Source organism: Echiichthys vipera (genome assembly GCF_963691815.1).
Source record: "Echiichthys vipera genome assembly, chromosome: 13".
Taxonomy (NCBI): domain Eukaryota; kingdom Metazoa; phylum Chordata; class Actinopteri; order Perciformes; family Trachinidae; genus Echiichthys; species Echiichthys vipera.
The window spans coordinates 17,958,610-17,984,950 of NC_139838.1; the positions used below are offsets into that span (position 1 = coordinate 17,958,610).

A 26,341-nucleotide genomic window follows, 5' to 3' on the forward strand; every position below is an offset into this window, starting at 1 on the left:
AATGTGTGAAAGAAATCTGCCACTCACATGTAGCACAGATGCTCTGCAGAGATTCGGGTGTAGAATGATTCAAGATAACAATGTGCAAATCTATTTCTTAAATTGCGGTGGTCTCTTAAACTGATCAAATTACTTGACCACAAATCAATCATATTAGATATAATAAATATCAATGTTAATATGTTTAAAGGTGTGATAAACTTTTTCAGCTAATGCCATGTGTAGTTTATTCTCTGCATCATAGCTCTGCATCCGTCCAATGCCATGCAGTAATTCTGGCTGCCATCTGCTGGCCGAGATTGCAATTACATGGCACGCCATGAAAACGTCCAATAGCCTACAGAAAATTAACATCAGTGTCACAAACATCTGCATATTATAGTTAATCTGCCAATAGGTCTGTCAGATATAGGGTTTAATTGCTTCTAGCTAGTTTCCTATGACACATCCCGATTATAGAGTTGTATCAGTGTTTGTGATAATCGTTTTATAATTGTTTTACTTTAGGGTTTAGCATGAATAATGTCTTGTGTTTTTACTTTGACTTTATTTACATATTACAATAATTTCAGCGTAGTAAAGTGGGACAAAAGTAAAAAGGTTAAAACAGCACGACTCAATAGATAAGATAGATATTACCATGCCTTCCTTTAAAAAGGATAACTAACATATTAAAAGCTAAACAGCAAAGATTTGAAAGTATATGGAGACCCTTCATTGAGTATGTGAAGGATTTAGATTCAACAGGATGGAGGAGGATCAAGATGATGACAAATTCGAGGATAACACTGCAGTTTCTAAGCTCTAAGCTAAAATGTATTTTTATTTCAAATACATGCTATATCTTACATTTACTGCAATAAATATACTCAGTTTTGAAAAGATTGCCAGTTGTCAAAACAGAAGAAGCATTTCTCTATTTTTTTCTTTGTTTAAATGTCTTTTATGTCCCTTTTTGTTTTGTCATGTCAGTGCAGTTTTGTACACTTGTACTATATACTATTTAAAATTTTACTATAAAATATACTATTTTGAATAAAAAATATAATGGGGAGAAAAAAAGGGTTAAGATTATGGCGGACTATAGATGACTTAATAAATAAATAAATTATAAATGAATGTATAAATAAGTACAGGAATAAATAGACAAATAAATAAATGCTGAAATAAATGACTAAATAAATTCATGAATAAATGGGGCCTCCTACCTCATTAACATATGGACACAGAAATAAATAAATAAATGTAGGTTAACAAAAATGTAGAAATAAATATAAAGTATGTATTCATGTATTATTTTATTTATGCATAAATGTATTATTTTATTATTTTATTTATACATTTATTCATGCTTTTATTTAGTTATTCCAGCATTTATTTATACGTTTATTTTAGTATTTATGCATTTATTTATACATTTGTTTTAGCATTTATTTATATATGTATTAATGCATTTATTTACTTATTCCTGTATTTATTTATACATTTATTTTAACATTTATTTACTTATTCCTGTATTTATTTATACATTTATTTTAACATTTATTTACTTATTCCTGTATTTATTTATTTATACATTTATTTTAACATTTATTTATTGATGCATTTATTTATTTATGTATTATTTATACATTTAATTTTGCATTTACTTATTGAGACTTTAGTCATGTTTAGTCGTCTATTTAAAAACAAGTTAAAGCTTAATTGTGCGCTGCCTGGTTTTGACCCTTATGAGCCACCGTCGGCTGCACAACACACGTGACACGGTCAGTTGACAGGGCAAAAACAACGGCAGCAGATCGGGAAAAGACACAGACGGGCGATATGGACCATCATCGGGTTGACAGGGTGGGCCTGCTGTCTCCCCTGGAGGAGTCCAGCGCGGAGATAAGCAGAGACAGCGGCATCGTTTCCCAAAGTGCGAGCAGTTTGTCCATGGTGAGCGAAATCCTCAGCAGCGGCACCGTGTCGCAGAGCCCCAGCTTTGGCGCAGCGGCTAACGTTATCCCCGAAAGCCCGAGCCTCAACGAAGCAGCAGAGCCCGAGACACCCGACCAGCACTACCCGGAGCAGGACGACGAAGTCCTGACACACACCGCCCTCAGCTACGCCTCCTACATCAAGGCAACGGCTGGAGAAGAGGTGTGTGCTTTGACACAAGTTCATTAAAGCACTGTAGTGGCTTACGTTAACGTTAGCTCTTTGTTTATGAAGTAGCCAGCTATAGTCTAGGTTAGCACATACTTGTATTACTGCAATATGTGGCTAATAACGGATGAAATTGAAGTGGTTACCAAGCAACACTGAAGTAGTGACTTGATTGGTTGTTGGCCGTCACTGGTTCCGGTCTATCTGTTACTATGCTGTGGAAATATTTGATGGACAATGTCGTTGTTTCAAATAAAGTTTCAAAATAAGTGTCAAGTTTTGGCTATAAAGTAAAAAATATAATGTACCAAATCAAGTTCAAAGTTTCAATTTCCGAGTCCTAAACTATTCATTATGCAACCTCCACCCATTTTTTAAGAAAAGAAAACTAAAAAATAATAAATTGGCAAAAACTATTAGATAATTTAGGCATTTTCAAATTTACTTCCTTAGTTTAGCAGACCCCATACGTTGTTGTTTTTCTTCATTGCGTCTCTTTGTTTTCCTGTCTTTGTACATTTTAATTTATATTATTATTAATATTATTTCTACAATTAGAAATAGATGTTTGGTATTGTGTATAACTCTGGAACATGTGAGAAAAGTTATATATATATATATATTACTCTGTTGTTATATTTAATCTTTTCAATAAATGTTTTTCTTAAAAAAAACTTCACGTATGTATGCCATTTAAAAATGTTAAAGGGACAGTTCACCCCAAGTCAAAAATACGTATTTTATCTTCTACCCGTTGTGCAATTCATGGATCAAGATTGTTTTGGTGTGAGTTTGAGAGTTGGAGGTATCAGCCGTAGAGATGTCTGCCTTCTCTCGAATATAATGGAACTAGATGGCACTCGGCTTGTGGTGCTCAAAGTGCCAAAACATTTTATAAACTCAACAGTCTCTTTCCAGAAAGCACGACCCATTTACTCAAGATACAAAAAGATAAAGGCCTCGTTAGGAGCGGTTTCATATAGGAGCCACTTTCTTTCTACCGTACAGCCACCGACCTATCACTGGACGAGAGCCTCATGCCTATAAAGTCCAAGTGAAATCACAAGTAATTGGAGTAGTTCACGAGTTAGGACTCAACACTGACTTACTTGAGTCCAAGTCATATGACCCTACATTAAAATAAAACCAATTAACATGTACTAGTATTACCAACATAAATGACTGACCTGACCTAAAAGGTTACTTCAGCTTCAGAGACAGTTGTCCATATTTGTAGGAAATTACTATGTTTTCTTATGATGGTCAACTGACTGAAATGCTGTCACTCCTGAGTTGACATTAAGTGGAAATGTGTGATACCAGGCAATTAATAAAGAAGTTGAGCTAGCTGTCTGGCTCTGTAGGAAGACAAAGGCCTCTGTGTTTTGGCCCTATGGTCCTTACTTACTCAATTTAAAGACGTTTTATTGAATTCCAGCTGTAACTGGTGTGTGAGACTGATTTTAAAGTGCAAGCTTCAGCCTGGCTCAGTTCATTTAATGTATTTACTGTAGCTTTGCTTTCAACACAGTTTGCGTGTGTGCAGTTTCACAGACTTTTCTTTGAATGGTTTCTCCTCTAGATCCTGTGCTTGGAGAAGAGCTTGGAAGAAATGCTGACGAGAGTAGATGAGTTTGTTGGAATGCTGGATATGGTAAGCCAAGTTATGGATTGGTGGATGGATTGATCTCATTTTACTGAATAAAACGCATATTTGTCTCTCACATCCTTTTCTGTTTTTCCTATAGATCAGGAATGATACATCCCAGATAGTGAATGAAAACCTACCTCAAATCCAGCAGAAGTCGGATGAAATGAGACAAATATACAGAAGAATTGATAAATTAGAGGTAAGTGATCATCTTAATTTTGCAAGATTGAAGACTAGGGTTATTACTACTTAAATAATACTACAGAATATTTCTGTAGTACTTTGGTGTTTATGGAAACTTGATCAAGGATTCTGAAATGGATGAAACATAAAACCTGTGATGTAAACAGTATTCGTTTGCAATATTTTGGTCATAATTAACTAAGTAAAATATCCTCTTCACAAGGGGAGAAACGCTGAGAGATATTATGAAGATAATCTTTAATGGCTGGCCATTTCCACTTCTAGTGATGGAAGCAAACACTGTTCTAGGAACGCATTATGTAACAACATACCAATAAGTAACTCACAGGGATACAATCCAAAACATAATAATTGTAAACTATGAAAGCATTCGCACACAAAAAGTCACACAAATATTCCAGCAATGTAATATTTATTATTATTACTTTTAATTGTTTAATTCTTCTAAACATTCTTTAATTTTAAATGTTTTCGAGTTCACTCATCTGCCTCTTCTTTTACGAACATAAAATTAAAGTTAAACCATTTAAAGGTTGTTGAGGAGGGATTATTTGCCTCCACCAATAAGCAAATGCCTGCATGGGCTAGTGAAACTTATAGTTGTATGTAATTGTGAGGCTGATTTGTCTTGAATGAAGTTTGTCTCACATAATGTTGCATAGAATCTCAATTTGATCAACTTTATGCTATATTATCCTGGTGTTCTGCAGGCCTTTGTAAAGATGGTGGGAGCCAATGTCAATGCGATGGAGGAGCAGGTCACACAGGCAGAGGGAGAACTTGGAACACTACCGGGTGCTTTCAAGAAGATCCTCCGCACAATGAGTGTCCCAGGCTTCTTAAATGTGAGAGCTCATTCATGTACTTTTGGATTTGTAGTTTTACACTCTGTTTTTTGGCTCAATACCCATGAATTTTGTGTTTGCCTACTAACAATCATTAAATAACCAGTGAATTATGGTGTGAAATAATGTTTTGTGCTTTTAAGTTTAACGGAAACCTTTTCCAATAAACATTTAAAACCCTGCACAGCAAGTGTTGAAATTATATTCCAGGCAGTGCTATTGGATGATTAGGATTAATTTTCTGTCCATTCACTCACAGAAACCGGCCAGCCCAAGAAGACCAGCACCACATCAGCGTCAAGAGATCCCCAGCGTGTTCCGGACAGACGATTATTTCACTTCACAGCCAGAGCAGTGACACGCCAGAACATTTAACACATCACTTGGTTCTAACCTCAGAGGCCTGTTGGGTGAAACTGTAGACAACTTTTACTGCCATCCACTGCAAGAGGATCTATTGGTGCAGCGGCCTCAACAAAGCAATAGTAGCCTTTCTGAACAAGTGACTAGAAGTCGTGTGCGGGAAGACATTCTGCATTTTTGAGTGTCATTTTCCTGGCAGCAACAAGCACTGAACTGTAGCAAAATGATTTTAAAAGTGCCTAAATGGGTCTTATCTCTGTCAGTCTTGTTTTAACTATTTGTGAAGAAAACAATGTCAGATTTTGGATTTGTGACCGGAGGACAAAGTCATCCCACTTGCCAATAGGATACTGTAAACAAGGTACAAGGAGGAGCTGTAAAGATCTTAAGATGTATTACATAAAGAATTAACCCAGCTTTTTTATAAATTACATTCCTATTACTGGTGTTTGTAAAGACCTGCACGCTGTTCTGAATGAATCCGTATTTCTAATGTCTCATCAATCCCCCCGAGCAATACTGATCTCTTCCAGTTAAGCATTTAATGTCTTCCATTTCAAAAAGATTCGCTCTATTGCGAGCCTGTGTTACTGGCTATGGATGACAGTTGCCTCATTGATATGGGTCTACATCTTTGATGGCACCTTTTCAATAAAAGCACATTATAGATGAGTTGTTAGTTTATGATCAAAGTTTGGGCCAGGGGTGGAGATGTGATCAAGTTTTGTAACAATAACTGGAGGGAGCTCGGATCTCTTCCTTGGGAGACCTTAAGATGTGACATGAGACCTTGCCCATCCAACAATGTTTAATAGGTAATCGTTACAGCTATGATTAATTTGCCAAAAGTAGTTTGAAATAAAGATGTTTCATTTACAGGTTGATTTTAGTTTGGATTTTTTTTTTTAAATAATAATGAATGTATTATTTGACCCAAGTTCTCTACTGCATGGTACACTGTTGTTGTTTTTTCTTTAAGTTGTGTTTAATGTTTTTTTAGTTTATAATAGTTCAGCTTACCTCAATTAAAGTAATTTGACTTTGAGCCCTGATTTCATTTTTTCAGGCAGCGCTTCCCTTTACAAATCCCGCCTCGTAGATTGCCTCGGGAGGATGAACAGGTCCTTGCAGTCTGAACTCAGGGCAGACAGACACATGTAGTGGTGGCGTTCATTGGTCAGCTCGCAAGGGACGTCATAGTTGTGTCACTGCTTAGGAAGCGGGAACCCCGTCATCTTCGCCTGGACCCGGAGCTACCTCTTCCCACGCTGGCTCGCCCGCTGATTGAAAAAGTAAGCTTAAAAAAACCGACGGACACGGTAAAGTAACTGTTTAAGCAATGATTCTCAACATCAGCTTCCCCAGCTTTGGTAACAAGGCCTTTTTGAGACGAAAAATAAAACGAAGAGAGAAACATAAGTGTAACTGTCCAGGGAAAGCAAAACCTGCTAACGTTAGCCATAACTTTAATGTTACGCTTTTGGATGACTATGAATGAACAGTGGACACGGGTTCAGGGTTAGTTTTCTAAAGGTATTTGACTACTGTCTGTAGAAGCTTACCCCCAACAAGCCCCCAGGCGAGTTAGGTAGTGACTTCTGATGGACCTCAACCTGTTTCTACCTATATTGAGCCTCCGTTATCATTAAAGCTGGTGTGGCGTTGGTTGCAGAAAACAACGTTAACGTTGCACGACGAGATGCCCAGATAAACTTATTGCATGACGAAATAGTTTCGCAAACCAAACTCCGTCGGAATTTTTGTCATTATTGAAGTCATTCTTGTCTTTGAAACCGAAAATAAACACTATTCAAAAAGTAGGCCATGCGTTATTATATGCTTTTATTGCGTTTCCTTAGAATAATTCATCTATAAAAGATAGTCAGTCAAACGAGCTGTTAGTACAAGTTGTGGGTGGTCTGAATAAATCTGATTGGACCACCCTCACAGATCACCTCCCACCAAATCTCTCTGTTCCCCATACACAAACAAGCAAGTCTAGGGATATTGGACTTCCTCCTCCTCTAATGTTTGTATACGGACTTTTGAGTGTGTGGAGCTTGTCAAAAATATGTCTTAATATCTGACAAGAGTTTTGTTGCTCTCCTATTTTAATCTAGACATTCACACTGTCCTGTCCTGTAATCATTAACTTTTGTAGAGTGCTAAATGTTGGGTCATGTGACGCACACGAGGGTTGGTGGATCCTTTCTTCAAGTGAACCTGCAGAAGAATAGATTTGTAATGAAGGTTTTGATTATGTAATGTTTTTCTTTTATTTCTGGATCCTATCAAAGTGGCTCAAGACTTAAGTCTTAGGTTTTCTCTGTCATCGGGGAAGTTGTTATGATTATGTAACTAATGGAGTGATTGCCTTCCTTTAGTTCCTTTTTTACTTGATAAAAGTATTGACCTTCATCCACTCATCCATACGTGTTAAGGATATATGATCATTACTGAATGGCTTCTTTTAAAAACATGTATGTTTAAATTACTGGAGTGACTAACGGCCTCATTTACAACTGTTGCATACACACAAAAAAGGGTTTGAAATGTGCCTATGCTACTGTCTAAGTATAAATTGGGATCTGTTAAAATTTCGTGGAGGAAATTTAAGGAAAATCTGACACATGCATACACATGTTTGAGATGGGAAACTGCAGATGGTGAGGAGGTGGATTGAAGCCAGAAATTATATTTTACATTTTAGTTGTACTTTTTTGTGTGTTAAATTGCTGCATTGAGACTGTGTTCGCAGACACACACTTTTATCTCTTGTTATGAGAGGCAACCCTTTTTCTGTTGTGCCTCCACTATTAGATCCGACCACTTTTTTTTAATATTCCAGGTACTGTCCTGTTTGATGAACACACTGCATTAACCACAGCAGATACATGAACTCGCTGCATTTGATTTCCTTTTTCTTCCCGGCTGTAGCCACCACATGTGCTTTCAAACCTCCACCCCTCCCACAACCACCACTATTTCTACGGCTGAAACATTCAAATCTAAGCACAGTTTTATTAACGTGGCCCCCAGAACATTTTTATTTTCCAGAAAGTGCTCATGAAATGTCAACATGAGTTCAGCGAACAGCCTGCAGTCTACTATAACTTTGACCTACTGCTATTAAATGAGCCCCTTGTCTTTTACAGATCGAAAGCTTCACGGATGGCTCAAGAGAAAGAAATATGGGAAAAGATCGGAGAGGGCTTTGTCAGGGAATATTACAACCAGTTTGACAATACCAACAGGACGGGACTGGGAAACCTATATGTACGTTTTTTTCAGTGTATATTTAACATCAACACTGACAAATTAATCACACTTGAAATTCACAGTGTGCCATGTATTTGATGTAAACATACTTTTTCTCTTAGTCTGCTGATGCCTGTTTGACATGGGAAGGTTCACCCTTTCAAGGAAGAGAAGCCATCGCTGGCAAATTAGCAGTAAGTGTCTCTTTTTACTCAGTTTGTTAGGCTCCCCTAACCAGTTAGTAGTAACAGAAAAACTGGCAGCTCTCTGTCCAAGCATCTTTTTTGTGTGTTATTGTACATTCTATTAAAAAATGCTATTGTTTCCAATCCACAGAACTTGCCTTTCAAGTGTATTAAGCACATTATCACAAAACAAGACTTCCAACCCACAATGGATAGTTGTATCCTCATCATGGTGTTTGGACAGTTAAAGGTAAGCTAATACATTTCTGTTGATAACCATGTGTCAACACCTCCAAGTTTAACTCAGTGTGGCATTGTTTGGGTTACCTGCTTCACTGAGCATTACATGTGGTGATGAGGTATATCTGACCCAAATGTTGACTATGTGGATTGTGGTTGTTTTTTCACAAGAGACAACAAAGAGTGTAGTTTTTATTTCCAATTATCACAAAGTTGTCTTGTGTTATTCTATAGAGGAATCCTGTCAGGATGGGGGAAAAGTGTGTGCATTAAAATGGAGCAATAATCATCATTATGTACTTGGTGTGGTAAACTATCCTCTGTTTGTTAGAAGATGAATGATTCTACTGATGTCTAAAACATTTGTTATTCTTTACTTGTCCCTGTCAGAATCTTTTAGAAATTACTCTTTTTTTTTTTTTTTTTTATCTTATCCTGTAGAGGTCACCATAGTAATAGTTAATATCGAGCCAGCTACGTGACACTGGAATTTAAGCCCACGTACGGCTGATTTTCCCACTAATTATGCTTTTGTGTTACCGACCCCAGTTCCACAAAACCTGCAATACATTTTTGATTTTAATGCCAGCTAACCTGGCCTGGTCTTTTTCTTTCTTTCTTCCTCCCCTTTGCCTCCAGTATTCATTAAACATGCACCTGCTCCATCTGATTGTCATTGGTAATTGGCCCGAAACATTTTTACTGTCTACATTTCAAAGATCAAATGACCGGCTTTTTTAATAATCTAATTGTCTTTGAATATTTTGTGTATGGTATTTAAAAAAAAACAAAAAAGAAGGAACCCTGTCCGATGCATGTATCCGGCTGTTAAGCCTGACGTAACACCCTTTCAAAAACGATTACCAGGGGCGTCTGGTGACACAGTGGTTAGAGCAGTCGTCCCATGCAAAGAGGCCGAAGGTCCTCCGGGCAGCGGCCGTGGGTTCGACTCCGACCTGCAGCCATTTGCTGCATGTCGCCTCATCTCTCTCACCCCATTTCCTTACTGTCCTATCTAATAAAAGGCTTGATCACTGCCCCCCCCAAAAAAACCCGATGTCCAGGTCCAACCGCTCCTTTGAAACAAAACAGACAACAACGGCTGAACATGTGAACAATTACCATCACCTCTTTCGTCAGTTAGGCACCTTTTTCATCGATAAGAAAGTGGTAAAATGACAATTACGTTGTTTTTTAAAAACTCAGATCTGTTCAATCAATGAGAAAATTCGAGGCTTGGACCGGCCTGGACCCGAAAATCATATTTTGAAAGGGCGTTACGTCACATTTTAACAGCCAGATAGTACATTTCTGCAATTATACTTTATGTCATTATTGTGCTCACAATACTTCCAAAACCTTTATTCTGTTACAGGCAGATGATGATCCACCAATGGCCTTTCATCAAGTGTTTATGCTGAAGTTGCAAAACATGGGCGCATGGGCCTGCACAAATGACGTGTTCCGGTTGGGAATACACAATCTAGCAGTTTAGCGATTTATTGGTTCACACACATCCAGCTCAGAATTTATACTACGGTCATGCAAAGTTCATCCTTGTTTAACAAGACATCTATAAGCATGCTAATTGTATTAAAGATGTCTTATGTAAAATTGCATTCCTGTCCAATAAATGAATCTATCAGTCTGAAATTCTGACTGTAGTGTTTATTAAGGATCCCCATTAGTCCTTATCGTAGTGAAGACTGCTCTTCCTGGGGTCCAACACTCATGTACAAATATTCTAAAACACCATGCATATTTATACCAGAACATAGTAGCATGTGTTTCATGTTATAAAACCAAAAACTGACGTGTGAAAAAAGACAAAAACGAATAATAGAGACAAACATGTTTTAACCTAATCTCCTTCCTGATAACAGCTTTTTAAAATGTATTTTTGAAGGGTGAAATGTTTCCTGTTCTACATTTACTTATTTTACTCATTGTTCCCCGTGACATATGAGTAATACTGAAAGTGAAGGGAGTAGGTTTCGTTTCAGAATAAATCCGTTATTTTTGGGTGAATTTTTGCTTTCCACTGATGTGTTTTGTAATAAAGCATGTCCTGCATGAGCACTAGGGGCGCCCGCTTCCTGGGTGTCAGTTTAAAGGGAATAACCCACAAGGCTACAGCTGCATCCACACAAGGTTATGGGACTTACCGGCTACAAGAAGCACACTCACTACTGCGAATGACGCCGACGTTGAAGAAAGAGTCTTCTCAGGAAATGGATCTAATGAAAATAAGACACCAATCTGACCATCCTAAAGAATCGGTAAGCATGTCCAGTATCTTGGGGGTCTGACGTCAAGATAACCAGTAACGGTAACCTACGTAATGTAACGTTACATTATTGTCAGTGACTCAACCTTACCCGAGTCCTTGAGCGTTTACAAGTCAAACTCTTGGCAAACGTATAAATACATTTTAACTAGTTTAAAACTGGCCTAACCTGTCTGCTCATGTAAGCTAAACTAGCTTAGCTTCATTATCAGTGACGGTGTGAGTTATACAACAGAACAGGCGAGGCATTTTGTCAGACCGTTGATGAAAAATGATACATATTTGCCAGCAATGACAATAGCTTCTCTAAATAACATAAACAAAAGCCGAATATAAGACACGTGAACGCGAGATGTCCTTTGTATTGGAGGTTGTTGTTGGAGTTAGTGCGCAAGCGCAGTGGCTTATTTTATTATGATAAAGATCAGAGAATCCTTTATTACTCCCACAGATGGGACATTTTCAGTGCTACAGCAGAAAAAGAGGATAGTGCCAGAAACAAAAGCATCAATAGCAGATGCAGAATATAATAATCTTCATTTAAAAAAAGATTAATGGTTAAAAACGAATTTAAAAAAAAGTGAAATTAAAGGCACAATCTGTTGAGACAGTCATCTACCACAGTCAAACACAGTAGAAGAGGTACTACCTATGTTTGCCGAACAAAAATGAGGTTAACATTTGATTTACTGTGCTCTGATTCTTCGTAGAATGGATTTAAAGATAAAGACGCAGACTGCCAAAATGGTTCAGAGAAAGAGGACGAACCTTTGCTACGAGAAAACCCCAGACGGTTTGTGATCTTCCCCATCCAGTATCCCGACATCTGGAAGATGTACAAGCAGGCACAGGCCTCTTTCTGGACGGTGGAGGAGGTGAGTTTCTGTTTTTACTGTACTGAGTAAATAAATATTGTCATTTTAGTGTTTCACCAGCTGTAAAGTTTCATTGAGCAAATACATTTGGATGAGAACACAATTTACTGCTTAATTTAACTGAAGGCATATACTAGAATACTAGAGAGGTAACACTAATGCTTGCTTTTCAGGTTGATTCCCACAAATTCATATTGTATGTGGCAGCCTTCCATTAAAAACACCAAAAAACAACAATTACAGCCTGTAATGAATGAAAAAACCTGAACAATCTATGAGACAGACAGGTGTACTCTTGATGTTGTGTCTTTTTAGGTTGATCTAACCAAAGACTTGCCGCACTGGGACCGTTTGAAACCTGAGGAGAAACACTTCATCTCCCATGTCCTAGCCTTCTTTGCTGCAAGCGATGGCATCGTCAATGAGAACCTGGTGAGGGGTTTCACCCTTTGATGTAACAGATGTCTTGTAGACTGTAGTTCTTGATCAGCCTACCACAGGCACTAATGAATTCTGATCAGATAATACTTCAAAATAAAATAATGTGCCAGAGTAACGTTTTTTTTTTGTGTTTCTGTTTAATCTAACAGGTGCAGAGGTTCTGCCAGGAGGTGCAGGTCCCTGAAGCACGCTCATTCTACAGCTTCCAGATCCTTATAGAGACTGTTCATTCAGAGATGTACAGTATGCTCATTAACACTTACATCAGGGACCTGAAGGAGAGGTTAGTTTTTCTTTTCTTTGGTCAAGTCCTCACTTCTGATGCTCAGTGGTTATGGTTAGATGGTAAAGATTGTGCCTCAGTACCTTTGGAACAAGTAAATTACCATACCCAGTTAAATTCTCCCCTTATCTCTAATCTTCTGAGGATTCAAAACAAACTGTAAGACTTGCACCTGGCTAAGTCTACTCCACTTTGTGGTGATTTCTGTTGCATTCCCAGCAGCAGCAGCAGCTCTGATGCGGCCTCTGCATCAACATGCTATTCACAAAAAAAGTATTTTAACTCCCATGTTTTATTGCTTTACAATATGTATCTTCCTGCATTTTAATTGAGGTAAAAATGTTATTTGTTTTCAATCTTATTTATCATTTTAAAATAACCACATCAAGTTCAATTCACTGTCCGTCTCAATAAAACATAAACAAAATGCAAGGGAGTCGATACTTTTAATAGAAACTGTTTTAATTCATTAGAAATAACTGTCTTGCTGATGCTTTAAGTTTAGAGCATGGTTGCCCACAGTGTAGCTCCTAGACCGAATGACGGCTGTCGGGAGCATTTTGTGTGGCCCCCAAATGTGACATGATATGTATGTATTATATTTTGATAATCTACAGTCCATTACAATACTTTCACTTAACACTTTAAATTCATAACATTTAACACACTGCTCAGCTACTGCATAAAAATGCGCCCCCTAACAGGCGTTGGCAAGTTAGGAGTGACAACTTGTTTAGAGTTTCTGGTTGCATGGATACTAGTGGCACATCGCCAGTGTCACAGGAATTGCGTTCTTTCATCAATACTAGTGCGGTTAGCTAAAGTTAGTAATTACGGTGGAGAATTAGCAAGTACATTTTTCCGGTGTGGCCCTCAGTCATATGCTGGCTCCCTAATTTTGCACTCAGTCGTCAAAACGGTAAGCAACCCTGAGCTTTAATTGGTCATTTTGTATTAATTGTGTGTTTCAGGGACTACTTATTTAATGCCATTCAGACCATGCCTTTAGTGAGAAGAAAAGCAGACTGGGCCCTCCAGTGGATAAATGACAGCAAATCTACATTTGGTAAGGAAGATACAACATTCAAAACATCATATTGTAAATCACATTATAATGAGAAACTGTCATCTTCCCAATTATTTGTGGTTAACAGTAGTTTTGACACTTTCTGCCCTTAGGGGAGCGAATTGTGGCTTTTGCAGCAGTGGAGGGTATCTTCTTCTCAGGCTCATTCGCTGCCATCTATTGGCTCAAGAAGAGAGGACTGATGCCAGGCCTTACCTACTCCAACGAGCTGATTAGCAGAGATGAGGTGGGATGATTTCACACACCAATTTACATGTGGTTTATGTGTCAGAAGGACCACCCATTTTGAGTGCAGCTGGTAAAAATATAATGGTGTACAAAACCTAGAAGATGACTTTTGTTTGATCTCAGGCTACAAATATGAAATCTGAGCCAGTGTAGAGGGGAGATTTAAATTATCCATGACATCTTGCAGCACATTTAATAATACAACATAGAAATCTAAGTCAAAATGCTGAGGAAGCTTTTATATTGGATGATTTTCTTTGACAGACCTGCTTAGAAGTTGGACTGTGAACGTTTGCAAGTCATTTCAGGCTCTTCAACTAACTATATATTACTGTCTGCATTTGTCACTCATCTGATGTGAATGCTGGCTTGCTCAGCTCTTCTATTCGCACTTTCCTGTTAACAAATTGTCACAGAAGCTATGGTGCTCTTTGGTCAGGTTGGGTAGTAAATGTGGTTACAGTTTGCATATCGATTCTGTATTTATACCATCTACTCTGACATGTATATTGATGTGTTTCCTAGGGCCTGCACTGTAATTTTGCCTGCCTGCTGTACAGCTACCTGGTGAAGAAGCCATCAGAGGACCGGGTGAAGGACATCATCACCAAAGCTGTTAGCATTGAGCAGGTCAGCTAATGGTGAAGGGAATAGGCTCAACCAAGACTACACATTATAAATCGTTGAAACTTACAGTATAACGCTGCTTGTATTTTTGTTTTTTTACTGTATACTTTGTTTATATTGATTCCCACTGAAAAAGACCAAAAATCTTGATAGCCCATACCATTTCTGTTAGTTAATACAGTACATAAACATCATGTTTGGTGTTGCAGGAGTTTTTGACGGAGGCCTTGCCAGTGGATCTCATAGGAATCAACTGTTGTCTGATGAAGCAGTACATCGAGTTTGTAGCCGACCGACTTCTCGCTGACCTTGGACTGGCCAAGGTAATTTTTATTTCATAGATGCAATAAAAGCCAAATAATCATTACCCGTTAAACCCCTTTATACTGTGGTAAATGTCGTGTTAACACAGTGGACCTCTGGGTTAAGAAAAATCAAAGTCCAACTTTTAAAAGCTAGAGCGTTGTAAAAAATGACTGTAATGACACATGCTTTACATTGTATTTGAGAAATGTAATTTAATTACATCAAGATGTTTGTAACAGTGCGAAACTGAAGTAACCTTTTCTCTCTCTCCTTTTAATCAAAGGTATACCAAGCTGAAAATCCATTTGACTTCATGGAGTCCATTTCACTAGAGGGCAAAACAAACTTCTTTGAGAAACGAGTAGCAGAGTATCAGAGATTTGGAGTTATGTCAAGCATGGTGGACTGTGAATTCACTCTGGATGCAGACTTCTGAACTGGAGATGACGTTCTTTTACATTTTACCTATTTATTTATTTTGTTTAAGCAGTTACTTACAAAAACAGCAAGCTTATTTGTACAGCACAATTCAACAACAAGGTAATTCAAAGTGCTTTACATAAAACATTAAAAGCATTGATGATTGAAGATTTAAAACACATAAAAGGTAAATTAAAACATACTGAAGATGATTACAGTTACAGAAGTTACAGTACAGTACTACAAAGTATAGATGAAGGGTTGACAGGTTGAGAGCTGCACTCTTCCAGCAGACATTCATTCACTCATTCGTTCATCTTCAACCGCTTGTCCCTGTCGGGGTCGCGGGGGGCTGGAGCCGATCCCAGCTGACATCGGGCATGAGGCGGCGTACACCCTGGACAGGACGCCAGTCTATCACAGGGCACATAGAGACGAAAAGAGACAGACAACCATTCACACCTACAGGCAATTTAGAGGCATCAATTAACTTAACAAATGCACGTCTTTGGATTGTGGGAGGAAACCGGAGAACCCGGAGAAAACCCACGCAGACACAGGGAGAACATGCAAACTCCACACAGAAAGGCCCCAGCCGGGAGGCAAACCAGGAACCGTACAACTTATTTAGGGCTTGAGAATTACACCTGGAATTAATTAGCAGTCAAAATAGTATGCAAAGTGAAATAAGGTGAACAAGCTGATCCTTCAAACCCTGCTCATGGCTATTTCTTTTTTTACCTCAACAAACTATAGGCTATAAGGCATAGGAACTGAGTTTTGGTTAAACACAATGATGTAGGTGAGGCTTATTTGAAGATGGTTAATATCTAGAATATATTTTATTGACAGCTGGCTTCTATTGTTAATTGTTTTAACATTTTTGTATTTTTTTAAATGTACAATAAAATGTTTTGTAAAATTAAGAATTTCTTTGTTGTAATTTAATAGTATTTGTGAAGAATTATCTGTTAATTTAGCCATCAGAAAGACACATTCATTCAGTCGCCTTATTTTCAAATATGGGGGACCCGTCTTAAACATGGTTTGAAGTCTGGTCATATCCCAGACTCTAGCTGATATAGCTACTCTAACACTCAGAAAAGGAGAGAAAAAACAACAAACAAAACACAAACATTCTTTAATAAATAATAAATAAATAAATACAAAGAAGATCAAATAGTTTTAAATAAAATAATAATAAAAGGTAAAGAAATAAAAAAAATGAGAAACATGAATCGTAAAACAAACTAAACAAAAACATGATTAAATAGATACAAAGAAGACTAAATATTAGTTTGAATAAAATAATAGTGGGGAAATACTAAAAACAATTTTTTGTAATAAGCAGAAACATGAATCGTAAAACAACGAACAAAACAAAAGCATGATTAAATATATAAATTAATACAAAGATTAAATTTTAGTTTTTAAAATAAAAATTATGTGGAAATATTAAATTAAAATAAATAATAAAATATGCAGAAACGTGAACATTTTAGTTTTACTGAGATATCGCCATAGATTTTCTCCAATCAGATTAGATTAACCACTCCTCCGTTAGCATACGTATGCTAGCAATGGTAGCTAACAGTTAGATTTGTAAAGATGGCTGGAGACTTGCGACGTCTTGCGCTGGAAAAAGCCGAAGTGCTTTCCAGCAGTTTGAAAGAGCTCCTGTCTTCGGGACAAGGATATGTCCGGGCTCAGTTTGGGGTGGATTTGGGTCTGAAGCCTGATGTGTACCCGACGTGGGTGATCCTGTCTACGGCCGCGGCGGGTCTGCTGCTGCTGCTCAGTCTGTCCTGGGCCGCCCTCTGTGGCGGTGTGTTTGTCGGGAAAAAGCGGGGATCCGCGGTCACCCGAGGCAACGGCGAGCCCGTCAAGGCCGATTCTGCCAAAGCTGTCAAACCAGATGCGCAGAAGAAGAGGAACAAAAAGAAAACGCCCGAAAAGGTAACGTTACCGCAGCAACGAGCTGCGAAATCACGGTCAATCAAAACAAGTGCGTCTATTTATCTCTAACTCAAGTATACTCAGTTAGCATGAAGCTAATTTAAACATGTATAGGAAGCCAATTGTGCCATCTCATACACCATTAATTAACCAGCGTCTGCGTTACAGTCCACTTTTAGACAATTATCTAGGGTCAGTCTTGACAATCAACGTTACAAAATGTCAAATGGACCAGTTAGATAAAAATGCAATGAATCACGATGCTTTGTTTAGAATAGGATGCTAACTAGCTAGCTAACTGTAGCTAACGTTAAGGATGATTCATGCTAGAGTTGGGTAGTACTCATACAGTTATAGCGGTATTTGGTGGTACTAATATAGTTATTGCAATGTTTGTTAGTATTAATATAGTTATTGCAGTGTTTGGTGGTACTAATACAGTTATTGCAGTGTTTGGTAGTACTTATATAGTTATTGCAGTGTTTGGTAGTACTAATACAGTTATTGCAGTGTTTGGTAGTACTAATACAGTTATTGCAGTGTTTGGTAGTACTAATATAGTTACTGCAGTGTTTGGTAGTACTAATACAGTTATTGCAGTGTTTGGTAGTACTAATATAGTTACTGCAGTGTTTGGTGGTACTAATACAGTTATTGCAGTGTTTGGTAGTACTAATATAGTTACTGCAGTGTTTGGTAGTACTAATACAGTTATTGCAGTGTTTGGTAGTACAAATATAGTTACTGCAGTGTTTGGTAGTACTAATATAGTTACTGCAGTGTTTGGTAGTACTAATACAGTTATTGCAGTGTTTGGTAGTACTAATATAGTTACTGCAGTGTTTGGTAGTACTAATACAGTTATTGTCGTGTTTGGTAGTACTAATACAGTTATTGCAGTGTTTGGTAATACTAATACAGTTATTGCAGTGTGTGGTAGTATTATGATAGTTACTGCAGTGTTTGGTAGTACTAATACAATTATTGCAGTGCTTGGTAGTACTAATACAGTTATTGCAGTGTGTGGTAGTATTATTATAGTTACTGCAGCGTTTGGTAGTATTAACACTTATAGTTCAAACGTTATCGTAGGCCAACCATACGGCAACGTCTGAAGCATACTGGTTGCCTTCACATGTCTAACATTAATTAATAAACTGTACTCATAATGTGAGATTGGCATGGTTATCACACATCTGCAAACAAGGTTTGTGTGTTTTTATGCACCACATATCTTGAACAAACTTTCATAAAGCTACAGGTCTTCTGCAACGCTCAGCTCTTCTAAATCAAGACTGAAGACTTTTGACATTCTTGGTTTTATCTTGCTTGTTTTATTTGCTCATTTTAATTTTTGTTATTTCATCTGAATGTCGTTTTATATGCTAATTTCCAGTGCTTTTAATGTTTTATGTAAAGCACTTTGAAAGATGCTATACAAATCAACTTGCCTTGCCTTTTATAGAGCTGGTATTTGAGTAGTTTTAGAAAGTTAACGATGTTTGATGGTACATGTGTGAAGGACACTCCAAATTCAAATATATTGTTACGATCCATCTTGAAATTTAAAGTTAGATCATCTGCAAATGAATGATGGTCGGACAGACTTTAGGTAAGTTTGATGTTCGCTGTATTACTGGATCATCAACATCTGATATCTATCTTTCTCTCCCAGAACACTCAATCCAATGGACAACCAGTGGCTGTAGCTCAAGAGGAAGTTAAAGTGACGGAGGTAGTTTCCAAGCAAGCCCCGCAGATCAAAACCGAGAAGGTACTTTGGAGAAGCTGCGGCCAATATATAGTGGACCTAAAACTGTTAATGGGCAGGGTAGCAATAAGATTTTCTTGTGTCTCGCTCAGTTGCGTTAAAGTTTTATGAGACAGTTTTATTGATGGTGAAATATTGCTGAAACCCCACTGTCACTGTTGGACAGATTTGCCGGTTTGGCGTGACTTCAAAGGACAACAAAGTTACAAGAGTCACATTAGAATATATTTTTTTGTTATCCCACGCTTAATCTTAGTATAACTTAATGTCTCTCTATCCACAGGTGCAGGAGGTACAGTCCCCAGTGCAGGTGAAAAAAAACAAGAAGAAAGCCAAAACAAATGTGAAACCAGTCCAGCATGTGTTAACGCGTGATGGGAAAGAACCTGATGATGGTAATACTCAACTTTTGTGAGGAGAATTTCACAACAACTTCTCATTTTTCAACTGTCTGTTTATTTTTACCCAGTACATTCCCTCATGTTTTTAGTATTCACAACCTGTACGACCTCTGCCGTTTTGGTTTACCTCACTTAACTGTCCCTCTTGTTGTTGTTTTTGTGTCCACCAGGTGCGTGGGAGACCAAAGTCAGTAACCGAGAGAAGAAGCAGCAGCGCAGGAAAGACAGGGGCCCTGAGGACTCTGGAAGTCCAGGAAGGGTGGAGGCTCCCAAGAGCAATGTGGAGGCACCTGTGGCCGCAGCATCTACCAACACTAAGAAGAACAAAGGAAAGCATGGTATTTAGCAGTGTGATTAATATTTATTTAACATACTGTGTTGTCAGTCCAAAGCATATTTGTAGCACCTTGATGTGAACATTCCACTCATGCTTAAACAAGAATGAATATATTTTTTTTCCATTATTGTTTCAGAGTCCCTGCATCCAAGAACAACTGGAAAGGGGGAGACAGCCGGTGGAGCTGGTAAAGACAAAGCTAAATCATTATGTTTTTGTAACTTTGATGGGGGAACTAGCCTGTAACAATGGTTTTATAATTTAGAATTATTTTGCTCTTAGCTGTAAAATACAGATTCGGCTAGACTAAAGAGTTTCATTGGTTGACAAAACTGCCAGTCTGACCTCCTGTCTTCCCCCGAATGTCGCCCTCCTCAGCGTCCTCCAGCTGGAAAGAGGAGCCTTCCGTCAACGGTGGAGGTTGGACTCACGTCAACCACTCTGTGAAGATCCCACGACAGATGGGTGCCATGGAGGGGACCAAGTGGAGCGCGAGCGCCGCTCCCTCGACTACACAGTACAGGAGGCCATCTAAGCCTCAGTCCTGGGGACAGGAGACGCAAGGTACCACCTCGACCTGGGTAGATGCTTTTACACCACTAAACATTGGAATTGAATTTAGACAAGAAAGGTGTTTGCGAGTAGTCACATCCAAAGGGGAACAGTGTAGGGCACATAGTCGTTTAGATTAGCAGTATTTATATAGCTATATCAGTATTTACAAGACTGGCTACACTAACAATAAAACACTGCATTTTGACTGCTACCATCTTAAAAAAAGAAAGATTATTCTTGGGTTTAATTTCACCGGTATCATAGTAATTTGAAATACTTTGTCCAACTGAGCCACCTCCTGGGCAGAAGTGGTATTGTAGGAGAAATAAAAAATGAGCTGAAGTGGCAGTGTTACACTTAAATTGATAAAAAGACTGTTAGCAGGAGGTGACGTCATTGAACGTCTAAATTGAAATCCACTCCTAGCTCTAAAAATCTGCCCAAAATAAAGATTAAAATCTTAACTTAATAAGGTGAAATACCTTGAGGGGTTATTTTATGTCAAAGACTTTGTCTTCTTTGTGGATGTCAAGTGATTTACTATAAACAGGGCAAAACAATGAAGCTGTCAAAAGCACTAAAATAATAATCTGTATGAAAAACCTCAAGTTTACAGTGATAAAATATTTTTTGAGACTGGAAGGTGTTTTTATACTGTAATTGAATCACGGACAGCACACCGGCTCTCTCCATTGAATCTGAGCGTAGACATCAGTAGGACAAATATATCGTATTATTCATTAACCAGTCTTATGAGTCTTATGATGCCAAAACTAAGCTCCACTGATATTTTGCCAAAACTGCATTCCAACAATATAATCATAATGTGTTTCTGTGTGGTCTCGCCAGCAGCATGGAGTGGCATTGACGGGCAGATAAAGACTGACCTCAACCCTGTGACCTTCTCCATGCTGGGACTAAACACCACAGGTTGTGATTGTGATTAACTCTCAGCTTTATCACCCAGTCACAAACCATAATCTATTTCCAGGATCTGAAAAATGCCAGATGTAGCTTTTGCACTTTGCTGTAAAAACGTTCAGTGCTTTGTTGTGGGTTTTTTAGCGATGACTACTACTTTACTTTTTCTCCCTGTCATTGATCTTCTGCCTATCTCCTTAGATCCAATATCAAATTCAATGGAGCAGCAGTGGCCAAGGCGTCCTGATGTTGATGATGAATGGTCTGGATACAGTGAGTATTTCAGGAACTCATCCCACGCTGCAAGCCATCTAAATTACAGCAGATCATAAAAAGTAAAAGCTGCCAATGCTTTTGTGAGATGAAGTGTAAACCCAAGTCTTAAAATTAAACACGGTGCCCCAGTAGCTCACCAGGTAGAGCATTTGCCATTAGGGCTAAGTCCTTACTGCAGCAACTCGGCTTTGAGTCCTTTGCCCCCTCCGTCCCCTTTCCTTTCTGTCACTATCTAAATAAAGCGTAAAAAAATCCTAAAATATCTTTAAGATTTTAATGTATGCACAAAAGTATAAATTCCTGTTGAATGTGCAATGTCTTGTCTAACTGTGCAATCCTGTTGATGTGAATTAATTTAGATGGCATGGCAGCCGGGGACCCCAGCTCTGACTGGAACGCCCCAGAAGAGCACTGGGGAAACTACGAGGAGCCTCCTGTGTTGGTGACAACACCGGTGCCTCCACTGAAAGAACAGCCTATCCCTAACAAGGTACCACTGACGCGTTAGTGTAGTGTTAGATTTTTCTAAATCATCCTTATATAAGGCCTAAATGTCTTAATAGCATTTTTCATCTCTTTTGTGATTCATATATACTTGTGGTGTCCATTAGGCTTGGGTGGTATGACGGTATAAAAGGGTATTTAGAAATCCAGACGGTTTCATTTTCAGTCCTGTCAAAAACACAGATGCTCCTTCTCCATGCAGACCAGTCAGCAGTCTGAGTGCAGCAGAAAGGAAAGACTGATAAGCGCACAGGAAGCAATATGCAAGCCTAAATAATAATTCATATCAAATTTGAATTCAGACACAACATTCACAGTAGTACCTTTTTATGTAGTACCCTGAACCCCCACCATAACTGTGGACACACATACACCAATTTAGTTTACCCAATCACCCAACTCTAAACATAAACAAGACAATTAAGCTTCAGAAGGAGTCTGTTACAATTGTATTTCTGTTTAACCAAACATATAGGTGAAAGAATAATTCCCTATTTCCTTTCTAGACATTTTGTGCGTTTATTAGACTAAAAAATAAGCTTGTTAAATGTCAAGACGGTATGAAAATATAGATACCACCCAAGCCCAGTGTCCATCTCACAAAGTACCTCTTCTTTCTACCGTGGACGCCACTGTTAACATAACTTGTGTTCCTAATTATGAAATGAATGTCTGTTTTTGTTATGGCAGGTATCTGAGGGTGAGAAGGACGCTGACGATCCGTCCGGTGAAGCAGCCAAATCCAAGAAGAAGAGAAAAAAGAAGAAGAAAACAGAAGAGGAGGCTGCATCTGAGGCTCAGGCAAGAGAAAAAACATCTAGCAGTCAGATAGATGTCTTGCACAAAATTGTTTTATTTATTGTAAATTTGTACAGATTCACATCAGATGAAGGCATTTTTCCTGTTTTGTAATGTCATTGCATTTCTTTAATTATAGATGGTCAGCACAGTGCCCCTGCTCAGTACAGCGCCCAAACCCCAAGAGCCTCCTGTGCTGGCCCCCAAAAAGCAGAATCCCAGCATATCCTCCTCTCAGAGTACGTTTCACAACTCAGGCTCTTTTATATTCACTCACAGTGGAGAAAAAACAATCACAGAAGGGAAATAATAATTAGGGTTAGATTGGAATAATAAGGCAGTTCTAAATTCAACTTTCTTACTTTCCCTTTTTAATCTGCTTGCAGAGAAGCCTGAGCAGACTGTGGAGCCTCCAAAGCCTTCCCAGAAGAAAAAGGTCCGAAGGGAAACATGAAGTCACACAGGTCCATACAAAGCATATGCAAATGATTGTAAAATGTGTCACATGCAATAATTACCAGGTACAGTTTCTTTCTGAGATACATTAACAGTTTATCAGTTACCGGAACAAAAAGAAGACAAGCAGTGAATACCACCTGCTTGGCTAAATATAGTCATGAAATGAGGTCCTATGGACTAAAATCTTAACTGATTTGCACTATTTGCTACACTGCAACCGGTGGAGAGTTTTAGGTGAGGTGGACCTGCAGTGGAGGTATATGTCCATGTAATTATTTTTTATGGCATCAGAAGTGTTTTTTGTTTTTCTCCCATCCAAGAGTGTATGGTTATGTTTGTTTACCCAAAAATACAAAACGGGTTTTATTTTTATTTTGTTCATTAAATGAAAATTTTATTTACAAGAGAAGTATACATTTGTCCTCCCCAGAATATTGCACTTTGCTTTGTTTACCATGCTTCTGCCCCTACACCAATTACTGACATGTGTGGGAGCAGCAGCATATGACGGCGGTTTTTCAGCTCTATCTCAGTACAGTACTCACATACTCATATGTACATCGAAATAGTTCCCTCTTTGCACTGGCTATGAAGTGATTCCTTGATAGAGCAACTACAATGTAAGAAATAATGGGACAGAAATCCGCACTCCTGGTTTTGTGCTAAAATGCATTCAAAAGTCCATCTGAAATGAATGAGGCTTAAGCTCAGTTAGTGTCGCCATCTTTGTGTTTCCCTGTTTTCTTCCTAAGGTGTGAGGGATACGTCCTTGCAGTCACATACAGGTTTGTTGCCATGACAAAACCCTGACAATACACCCACACATGACCGCCAGGACAAAGGTTTGATTTGGCTATTCTTAGCGCTCTGCCTTTTTGGTTTGAAACACTCTGATCAGTGTTGCCAGTTGCACCTTTTTTTATTCTCGCTAGGCAACCACCGAATCCCCTATTCTCAGTCATTTCCGTGTGAAGTTAAATGACGTTGGGTGCTTTTTCAATCTCTCTCCTTCTCAAATCTGAGTAGAAGTTTTTTCAACTTGAAGCGTTCATGGCGCTTCTGCAGAAATGAGGCACACAGAGCGGAAAAATGCGAGGCACTCTGCAATGCAAAAGCAGCAAGCAAAACGCTTACGTCTTGCTTGCTGCTTTGCACCATTCAGGCTAAACCTGAAATGTGCCAGATGTCAGGCTCTCCACTATCTAGTTTGTAAGTGCAACGTTGGTATAGTCAGTATTGTCTAGGTAAAAATTAATTTTGCGCCCTACAGTGTAGTCGCTCTATGAAGGTATCACTCTACGGCCAGTATGGACAGAAGAAGTAGTTACAGTGACTTATTGCTTCAACAAACAGATGACACGTGTTTTGTTAGGATAGGTTTATACCATAATATCTCTCAAAATCTATCTTTTGAGTCCAAATATTAATTGCTTGTAGGCGGTGTGATTTATATGCTCCTTAATGAAGGATGACAGCTGTTATCAGGTTGTTTTACAGCAGAAAAATAAATAAAAATTTGGCCATAGAAACTTCTCCACAACCACCCCAGCAGCGTAATCCTCTTCACTGTCCATCCGTGTGGTAGTATGTTCCAAACCTTCATTATTGTGCACAAACATGGTGAAATACACTACTACCTGAGCTTCAGAGCTGCAGGGAGAGGCACAGCAAGACACTGAAGCGGTGTATTAGGACAATTTGGAGCACGCTGAACGGCTGAAACGTCAGTTATTCATCAGTTATGGATGAGACCAGATGATTTGTTCAAAGATGATGCTTGATTTAAAAATTGGAAGTTGTAAACTGATTCTAGATTTACATTGACTGAGGATTGTTGATAATTATGTAGAGAGCACAGTGACTGATAAGAACCACCAGGAGGCACTGTAATGTGAAGAGAAGGACTCGTGGGATTATCCCATACAGCAGTAGCACTATAAAGTATTGTCCGTCTACTTTCATTATTCTGAGCGTCTATCTTTATCTGTTTATACTGTGCTTTTTTCTAGAGACTTAATGGTTCCTTCTGCACTCTGTCTGATTTTAAAAAAAACATTTTTCTTCCGGTCTTTGTGCTTGAAAAAGCCATGCCATATGTATAGATTGTAAGGGCTTTTTCCAGTTCTGTGATTACACTGTGCAAAAGGCGTTTTTGCGTTCCTTTTGATGTCGACAAATTGTTTTGTTTTTTTACTACCTTTTTGCAGAATGTGAAGTGTGTAATTTCTCTCCGGTTCAACCTAACTTCCAGGATTTATGGTATATAGATATGATATGGAGCAGCTTTAATTCCACATCAAAGTTGATTTTAAAACAACACACACAATTACACACACATATATATATAAAAGGAATTGAATTCCTTTGCCTTAACCTGTAGTTGTATAAAAAGTGCATTGACATCCTTTTTTATAGTTTCAAACCAATTGCAAGTTTTGATGTCAAAAATTAATTTTATCTTGCATGACTTTGATAATTGTACTTGTGTAAATGAAAATGAATGATATCTTGCTTTAACTGTTAGTACTTGGTCCTGGAGTACCACTCAGTGTATATACTGTAACAGCTTTTTTAATGAGACAAATTGCAGCTTTTTTATGGACGTCCAATTTAGCAGACATTAACAGTCTGTTGTTGGTAGTCAAAGAGTCTTTGTGCATCAAGGTGTTGATCAGCTGGTGGTGATGCATAGTTGTTAGTAGAGCGCCTAGAACAAAATGACATGTCGCTGTGGCTTCAGGTACCGCTTTCTGTTTAATTTCTACTGATGATTAAAATTGATTCAATCAATGTATTTATATACTTGTCTATAGGACATGGTTATGTGAATGATTGTGTTTGAGGAGATACAAATGATATTTCTATGTTTGTTTGGTAAAAATTTAAAATAAATGATCATTGCTTGACATCACATT

The 26,341-nt window shown here is 38.2% G+C and overlaps 4 protein-coding genes across 5 annotated transcripts; all 4 read left to right on the forward strand.

Moving 5' to 3' along the window:
* The first annotated feature begins 1,784 nt into the window (after window positions 1-1,784).
* bloc1s4 (biogenesis of lysosomal organelles complex-1, subunit 4, cappuccino) lies at window positions 1,785-6,054 on the forward strand. Its single transcript, XM_083926233.1, has 5 exons — window positions 1,785-2,142; window positions 3,731-3,802; window positions 3,897-3,998; window positions 4,714-4,848; window positions 5,108-6,054. The coding sequence occupies exons 1-5, from the start codon at window positions 1,825-1,827 to the stop codon at window positions 5,204-5,206; spliced, it is 726 nt and encodes a 241-aa protein (XP_083782359.1). The 5' UTR covers window positions 1,785-1,824; the 3' UTR covers window positions 5,207-6,054.
* A 392-nt stretch (window positions 6,055-6,446) lies between these two features.
* Window positions 6,447-10,421, forward strand: LOC310955985 (nuclear transport factor 2-like). Its single transcript, XM_083926066.1, has 5 exons — window positions 6,447-6,503; window positions 8,367-8,487; window positions 8,592-8,663; window positions 8,806-8,904; window positions 10,270-10,421. The coding sequence occupies exons 2-5, from the start codon at window positions 8,383-8,385 to the stop codon at window positions 10,387-10,389; spliced, it is 396 nt and encodes a 131-aa protein (XP_083782192.1). The 5' UTR covers window positions 6,447-6,503; window positions 8,367-8,382; the 3' UTR covers window positions 10,390-10,421.
* Window positions 10,422-11,059: 638 nt separating this feature from the next.
* Window positions 11,060-16,295, forward strand: rrm2b (ribonucleotide reductase M2 b). The gene is made up of 9 exons (XM_083925825.1): window positions 11,060-11,173; window positions 11,892-12,056; window positions 12,372-12,488; window positions 12,647-12,780; window positions 13,752-13,846; window positions 13,960-14,093; window positions 14,621-14,725; window positions 14,932-15,045; window positions 15,312-16,295. Exons 1-9 carry the CDS (start codon window positions 11,090-11,092, stop codon window positions 15,462-15,464), a joined length of 1,101 nt encoding a protein of 366 aa, XP_083781951.1. The 5' UTR covers window positions 11,060-11,089; the 3' UTR covers window positions 15,465-16,295.
* A 760-nt stretch (window positions 16,296-17,055) lies between these two features.
* Window positions 17,056-26,334, forward strand: mtdha (metadherin a). 2 transcript variants are annotated; one of them, XM_083926080.1, is made up of 12 exons: window positions 17,056-17,404; window positions 19,080-19,178; window positions 19,459-19,570; window positions 19,747-19,914; window positions 20,050-20,100; window positions 20,292-20,477; window positions 21,318-21,398; window positions 21,591-21,662; window positions 22,025-22,155; window positions 22,860-22,970; window positions 23,107-23,206; window positions 23,354-26,334. In XM_083926080.1, exons 1-12 carry the CDS (start codon window positions 17,057-17,059, stop codon window positions 23,419-23,421), a joined length of 1,527 nt encoding a protein of 508 aa, XP_083782206.1. In that variant the 5' UTR covers window position 17,056; the 3' UTR covers window positions 23,422-26,334. The 2 variants fall into 2 exon arrangements, with proteins under 2 accessions (XP_083782206.1, XP_083782207.1); XM_083926081.1 differs by having other exon boundaries at window positions 21,321-21,398.
* The last annotated feature ends 7 nt before the right edge of the window (window positions 26,335-26,341 follow it).